We start from the raw sequence: 8,226 nt of genomic DNA, 5'->3' as shown, positions 1-8,226 counted from the left end.
AGGGGGAAGAGAACCTGGAAAGTCCACGTGTAGCAAGTGGTTGCTAAGGGGGAGTGGGTAGATGGAGGGAAACAGATTGATTAGTAAATTAACCTGAGAGACAGTATTGTGCGTCAAATGACCTTCGGGCCAGGTCTATTAGCATGTGATAAGGAGTCTAGCAGCTCTTTAAGCTCTTTAAGATTTTAGGTAGATAGAAGAAAGTCTTGTTCAGAGTTTCCTGGTTATGAATAGCCTTTAATTCAAAATAATCTTTACACCAAGGAATTGTATTTGGGGTTGAAATTTTCTTAGCTCCTTCAACAGTTATCAGGACATTGTCCTCTGGTACATTAATGTTCATTCTTATCCTTTCCCAACACTTAGTTTAACTGATTCACATAGATCATGGTCAAACAGTAAATAATTTGGATATTATTTTTCAGAATGTGGCCCTACCAATTCTGGCTGTAGAAAGCCATAAAACGAAATTCTTTTTTCAAATTACTATTATGAATTTATTGTCCGAGAGATATTCTATGAGATGAATCCAGTCCTGTGATCTCTTGCCCTGAATCATATTCTCATGGCTTTGACTCATGCTTACTTTATAAAACCCACTTACTTTCACATATGTCCTGTTATAGCATTTAAACACTGACATTACTATTCTCTCTCTCATTTGCCCCTCTCTTTTTCTCCCTCTGTTTCATTAACAGGTGGCAAGACTTAGAATTTTTTCTTTTAGATAATATTTATTCTCTATATGAAGGGGCTTGGGGTCATCAGATAAGGGGTCTTGACACCAATAACAAAGAGGCTTGGCCCAAAGTCTGTGCCAGGAGGGACAGGGTTTGATTGAGGAACTCTGGGAGGAGCCCTCTTGAGTAAACCTCTGGTCTACATTTATTTATTTTTATTTTTATTTATTTTATCTTTTTTATTAAATCATAGCTGTGCACATTAATGGAATCGTGGGGTACAATGTGCTAGTTTTATATACAAGTTGAAATGTTTTCATCAAACTGGATAAAACAAAACAGAAAAAAGTAGTTAAAAGTTACTTATCAGACATCAACATTAAAAAAGGGGGAATATGGAAAGTATCAGACAGGATGTCTTCAATTTGTTTTGCAAAATCTCAGACCTTAAGCAAGACCTCAACCTCCAACATCAAAAGACCTTTGAAATCTAGAGAATCTTTACCCTAACCATTAGGCCTGGTATTACCACCCCTCACAGATACATTCTCCCTTGGAGGTCAGTTTTCTGAGCTGCTGAGTGTACACAACTCACATGCCATTCTCCTGATTGACTCTCCAGATCTCTCAAGCAGGAAGTGAGTCTTATGCTAAAGATCAGGGCTCAGTTTCCTCTGTATCTACAAATATATATGTGTGCATGGATATACAAACACAAATCTTTTTTCTGTGATGGTCACTCTGTGCTAAATTGTTTACACCCATTATTGAATACTCCCAGCAAATGTGTACCATTATAATTTTCATTTTCAGATGTGAAAATGGAGTCTGAGATTATGTAAGTGGTGTTAAGTGACAGATCTCAACCTTGATCCAAGTTTTACACAAAAGCATATGTATTGCCACTATTCAACATTGACACTATTATTTAATAACACTTATTGAGGCTCAGCGCCTATAGCTCAGCAGCTAGGGCACCAGCCACATACACCAGAGCTGGCAGGTTTAAACCTGGCGTGGGCCTGCCAAACAGTGACAACTACAACAAAAAAAAATCTGGGTGTTGTGCACCTGTAGTCCCATCTACTTGGGAGGCTAAGGCAAAAGAATCTCTTAAGCCCAAGAATCTGAGGTTGCAGTGAGCTGTGATGCCATGGCACTCTACCAAGGGTGACATAGTAAGATTCTGTCTCAAAAAAGAAAACACTTATTGAATATCAGTCAGTACTTTAACTTATGCAGTAAGTTACACTCTCATTCTCCTTCTCTATCCACAATACACTTTAGCATACGTACTTCCTATATTTGTTATTTAATGTTCTGAATTGTTCTCTAATCATTTCATAGTTATAATTTATGTGTCCTATAGTAGACTATATACTTCTCAAAAATTGAAGTCTTGGTAAATACTCACTTTATATAGTTCTACATTTTCCTAAGTAGAGATAGAATTTTTAAAAAGAACATAAATTGAATTGATATTTGAATTTTTCTCAAAAGGGTTATGTTATTTTCCAAGATAATTTCACTAAATTTCTATACTCAAGGATCATACAAAATAATGGAAGAATTTAAAAAATGGCAAAACTAATTATATGTACCTCATATTAATCTGAAATAGAATTTTGAAGAGATGCTCAAATTAAAAAATGACAAAACTATGTGTAATTATAATAAAGAATAAATTTATTTTTAACCACTAGTTTTACCACTTATCACCAAAATGTTGCCAAAAATCATAGAAATATTTACTTTCTCCTTTTGATTGCTACCATGAAGAGACTTTTTCTCTCCAACTCTGGAAGTTCAAGTCTTCTAAACTAAACTGACAATTGATTAACTGGAGAAAAGGCGTGCAAAATTATTAACATGCAAATGAACATAGGAGCCATACAAAATATGAGAGTCAAAGAAGGCTAGAGGGTTCAGACCCATTTACTCCCTTCATAGAGGAAATGAGAGATATAGGAAATTTTGAAAGTAATAAATCATTTTCAGGAAAATCGAATGAGCCTAAGAATAGACAATGGCCTGGGACACAGTTCTGAGCTCTGGAGGAAGGTGGGGGCAGAACTTCACTGCCAATAAAGGTTGATGTAGTGTTCAGATAAAGTCTCCCAGGTAATAATTTCTTTGAGCTTCCTTGAAACAACAGATGAAAAATCTGTCTGGTGTAGTGACTGATTTTTAGTCTTCTTTGTTGGTTAATTTTCCCTGCTTATTTAATGAGTAAGGAGGTTTGTTTTTTTGTTTATTTGTTTTCTTTTTCTTCTTCTCCTTCTTCTTCTTTTTTAAAAATAAAAACAATTACACTTCTTTTGAAAGTAGTTTTCTTTAGTCTGGTAAGGGAACTTCCAGAGAGAGCCTCTCCCTGAGCTAGGACAGAAAAAGAAAAAGAAACCAGGGGTTAGAAAGTCCTCGGTTCTATGGCAGAGTCTTAGACCAATTTCTTCTAACTTAAAATTGTTCAGCATGACAAACACCATATTTTAGAGTATTGTTCTCTGAACCCCAAGACTATCTAGACTGATCCACAATCAATTCCAGCTCTTAGAATCTGTTCTTCTTTCATTTCCCCTTTTCACTTAATGGAGTCTCTGTACACCATCTCTTCACCTTCAATCTGAGTTTCTGAAACAGGAAACAGTCACCTGTGATTGTCTTCTTTACCTGATTTCTTCCATCCAGTCCATCAGCTACTCCTGGTAATTCCACCTCCCAATTATACCTTGAATCCATTCACTTCTCCCCTTCACTGCTGTGACCATTCTACAAACCACTGTCACCTTTCCCGGTCCTTTAAAATAACCACTTGATATACTTATACTCCTGCCTTCCTATTAACTATTCTTGGCTGGGATTAAGCAGCATATCTATATAATCTAGTACAGTAAATCTTTATGTGTGACATATACAGATATGCAGTCTAAAGACTGGATGTATATATCTGCTATCTGTACAGAATAGTGTTTCTCCCCAGCTTAAAAACCTTCAAAGGCCTGTGCACTTCTTATTTTCTTGAAATAAAACTCAAACTAATTTCTTTACCCTAAAGACTCATAATACTACCCTCTTCGATGTCCCCTTCCTCCTTTCTCCGCCTCACTCACGACAGTTCTGACATGTTAGCCCCATTTCTGCTCCTCAAGCAGCCGACACCCTCTCCCCTATAAGGGCCTTGCATTTGCTGTTGATTCTGCTTGTCGTGCTCTTTATGCTGCTCTCTTCATTCCTCAGATTTGGTTTAAGTACCATCTCCTCAAGGTGCTTTTCCCTGATCTCTTCTCTAAGTAGGTCACTCATCTACTTATCAAAACAAAAATTTTTCAAAATATTTCACAAGTCATAATTATCTTATCTATGCATTTTAGTCTATTTCCTACACTAGACTCTAGCCCCTTGAGAGTGGATAATACATGCTTCTCTTGTTGACCTCGGGAGTCTCTCTCCTGCCAGGTCCTTGGTTTCAGAAAGTCAATAAATGAATTCACAAACCACCATGAGTAAGTGACAGGACAGATTTTATTAGAGGTGAGAGAAAGGAAAGAGGAAAGCCTCTGACACAAAAGAGAGGGGTTTGGGGGTCGGTAGCCCTTTTTGGATGTCTATTTAGGGGTTAATATGCAGCTTTTCCTACCCTGACAGAAGAGTTGGGAGAGAGATGTATGTCTAAAATATGTCACAACAGTTCATGCCAGGGGCCTATGGGCAGAAGTTAATTTTAAAACTTCCCTTCTGTAGGAATGCAGTCCTGTTTGGGGCATTACACCTCTCCCCAGAAATGGCAGCTTAGATGGAACATTTGATCAAGCTGGTTTATGAACCTATTTGGGCCCAGAAGATGGGGGTGGTGGTGGTCTGTGTTCAGCCCCAGGTGGAAGGGATCTGCATCATTGTGACTTCTCACCTAACCAGTGCCTTGAATACAGTAGGCACTCAACAAATACTGTGAAATGCATGACTGAAACAATAGCATTATTTCTATTTCTTCAGAATTCTTTTCTGGACAGACTGGGATGCCAATTTTCCTCGTATCGAATCTGCCTCTATGAGTGGTGCTGGAAGAAAAACCATTTACAAAGACATGAAAACCGGAGCTTGGCCTAATGGACTGACTGTGGACCACTTTGAGAAAAGGATTGTTTGGACAGATGCCAGGTTTATAAAATTATCTTTTTTCTGGATTTTATTTTACTTTCCAAGATGATATTTATAACACTGAAAAGTCTCCTAACACAGGTATCATGTGGACATTTTGAAATGGGTGGGCTTTTTTTGCTTGTTTGTTTTGTTTTCTATAAATCAGACATAGACCATAAAAAATATAAAAAAATTTTCTCTGTCATTTAGCTAAGTTCTGTCATTCACATTGGACTGTTTTGATGAGTTCTCATAAACTACTCATGTATTTACTTTCTGTAGGTCTGATGCCATTTATTCAGCCCTCTATGATGGAACAAACATGATAGAAATCATTCGTGGTCACGAATACCTTTCTCATCCCTTTGCTGTGTCTCTGTATGGAAGTGAGGTTTATTGGACAGACTGGAGGACCAATACCTTGTCCAAAGCCAATAAGTGGACAGGACAGAATGTCAGTGTGATTCAGAAAACCAGCGCACAGCCATTTGACCTTCAGATATACCATCCCAGTCGTCAGCCACAGGGTAAGCGCTTGTTATAAATTAACCACTTAAAAGTATTTTCACCTTAATCTTATAGTATTTGAACTGTAAAATAACTTCTGCAATGTAACAGTTATTAATACTCCATGTATATTGTATGGTAGAAGTGGTTCTAGATTTTATTTTAGTTTATAATATTTTTCCTTTTCTTTTTGTATTTTCTTCACATATAAATATTTGGGGAAATCTTAGAAATTAAGATTAAGGATTTAAGGATTTTATACTAAGCCTTCTGAGTTTCAGTTACTGCTACTGCATCAACAGAAGACATTGTGGGAAGTTGTACAAAGTCTTTGGATTTGGATACATAGGATCAATCAATTAGGGCAGAATGCAAGGACTCAGATTTGTTACCTTCCACCCCCACAGTCACTGTGTAGCACATTGGAAGGAAAAGGAGTGGTGCAGGAGAAAGAAAGAACTGTTTGCTTCTATTCTTCCATTTAAGAGAAGTGAGTTCACAGAGCATGTGGGCTACCCCTCCCCATTTACTCCACATTCTGGTTTAACAGCGAACTTGCCCTGTGATGTAACGTCAGTTTACTCTTTCATAACTCTGCCCTATTACATGTGCTATCACCTGTGGAAATCTCACCTAATGCAAAAAATTTCCCCTTCCTTAGCATATTTCATTTTAGATACATGATTCTTAGGCGGCAGGCTCTCTCAGGCAGAGGATATGTTTTCTCCTGTTTTTGATACAGCGTAAACAGATCTTCTAACTTATTGGCATTTCAGAACATTTGTTCCACACATCGAGCCTTCTTTCAAATTTATGTTATATTATCTTCTCCTAAACTAGAAAACAATCACCTGTGTAGTTGACAATATTTCCTGGGTATTTTTTGTCTTCATACTCCCTCAATATCATTTCTCCTATCAAAATTTTCTCATATTAAAATTTTCTGTGCCTTCTGACAGCCTGATTAAATCTAGTTCTCTTCCTAGATGCTCTCAATTTCTCGGTTTCTATTATCTTATATAATTGTACTTCTTTGCCACACGGGAGTTTCCATACACTATGTGAGCTATAATTTTAATCTTTTTCCTCCATCTTTGACTCCCTTCATCCTATAAGCTCAAAAGCATGAAAACATTATAGGGGGAAAGCGTATAGGTTAGTCATTTTTCCACTTAATAAGCATTTAGTAGGTACACTGAATTTAACTAAATTTAAATAATGGAAGAAAATGTGGTTCTGACCAGCAATATGCCACTAGTATAGTGAAAAAGATACTCTTCTTTAAAAGTTTCCTTCAACTTGGAGGAATACCTAGTTATAAGCAAACACTGTGGATAACAGTCACAAGCTACACTTAAATTTTACAAGTGTAAAAATATTTACACAGGTATAATATTGTCCCCCAAATTGTTTGGCATATTGTAAGAATTCTAATTCTTACATTCAAAGAAATTTAAGTGAACTAGACCATGAAAAATGGCCTGGGTCCACGTATTATCTGATCAGCCTACATGGGTGACCCCTAGCAAATACAAGCCTCCTGACGTTTTTGTATATATGGAACGGAAGTGAGACATTCATGATATCTTATTTGGTTGTAAGGTAGGTGTTCTTGATATCTTTATTTAATTCAAAATATGATTTATATAAGATTTCCCTAGGGTTTTTTTGTTTGTTTGTTTGTTTTGTTTCTTGGGACAGAGTCTCACTCTATTGCCCTGGGTAGAGTGCAGTGGCATCATAGTTCACAGCAGTCTCAAACTCTTGGGCTCAAAGCAATCTATGCACCTAAGCCTCCCAAGTAGGTAAGACTACAGGTGTCCTCCACAATGCCCAGTTATTTTTTAGAGGTGTGGTCTCGCTCTTGCTGGTCTATAACTACTGAGCTCAGGTGATCAGCCCACCTCGGCTTTTCGAGTGTGAGGATTATAGGTGTGAGCCACCATACCTAGCCAATTTCTCTGTTTTGTACACAATAAGCACCATTTTCCTTTAAGAATCTAATTTGACATATTCTCCCAGGATTCAGGGAAGATACTCTAGTCTTTAAATACATTTAGAGTGTATCACCTATAAAGAGGACTTGCTATTTCCTAAATGAAATCCAGTCAGTTTTCAATTTCGAGAGTGATCAGAGAACATTCTACTTTTCCTCATTATAAGGATCACTGAGCATATAACAATCATCATCAGGGCTGTTTATCTGCTTCGGTGAAGTAACATTTCTACTGCTAGGGAAAAATATGCAAGAACATATTCACTGTTTTGTTACCAAGGGTAGAATTAAAATGAAAATGGTGATAAAAGCTCAGCATTAACACAAATACAGTAATAATAGCTTCCTGTTTCCTGGTGAATAATAAAGTGAGGTTCATTAAAAAAAAATTTTAAAAATACATGACAGTCAGCACTTTAATACTGAAATATATAAATATCACAAATTGAAGAAAGATTTGAAGTTGTCTAATCCCTTAAGCAGGATATTATAAGTACCATGCCCTAACCGATTGCGCTATTGGAGCTCCCCTTAAGCAGGATATTAACAAACTTTTAGGCCTAGTTTTCTTAGAAGTAAGCATTCATTATATGTACAAACTTCTAGTTTGGTTAGTAGACATTTAAGCAGAAACTGAAACAATCTATTTTAGAATTTTTTGTGTTCTAGTATTGTTGTATGAGATTAGGAAGAAACAAACCAAAGCATAAAAATATACAATATAAAGAAGCCATAATGGGTATTTTCAATCTAAATTATGAAAAAAAATTTTAGGGAGAAAAATTTAAAGTTAATGGCATGGCCTGGGTTAAATTTCTAACCATATGATTTATTAACTGCATGGCGTTGTCATTATCATATTTATAGTTTTGCTTTAGACACTTATGCTTAAACCATTCATGT

At 36.5% G+C, this 8,226-nt stretch overlaps 1 protein-coding gene across 1 annotated transcript in view; it reads left to right on the top strand.

The window, feature by feature from the left end:
• Positions 1-8,226, top strand: part of LOC100949794 (low-density lipoprotein receptor-related protein 1B-like) — a gene marked incomplete at its 3' end in the record, with an annotated part of 1,553,965 nt that overhangs the window by 1,258,008 nt on the left and 287,731 nt on the right. Inside the window, exons 26-27 of the mRNA XM_003793025.1 lie at positions 4,674-4,838; positions 5,103-5,347. Coding sequence (XP_003793073.1) covers positions 4,674-4,838; positions 5,103-5,347 — 410 coding nt within the window. The remainder of the gene's footprint in view (positions 1-4,673; positions 4,839-5,102; positions 5,348-8,226) is intronic.

This window comes from Otolemur garnettii, unplaced genomic scaffold (genome assembly GCF_000181295.1).
Source record: "Otolemur garnettii isolate 467f Iridium unplaced genomic scaffold, OtoGar3 scaffold00064, whole genome shotgun sequence".
NCBI classification, from domain to species: Eukaryota; Metazoa; Chordata; class Mammalia; order Primates; family Galagidae; genus Otolemur; species Otolemur garnettii.
Note: the sequence above shows the minus strand (reverse complement) of the source record. Positions and strands in the feature narration are given on the sequence as shown.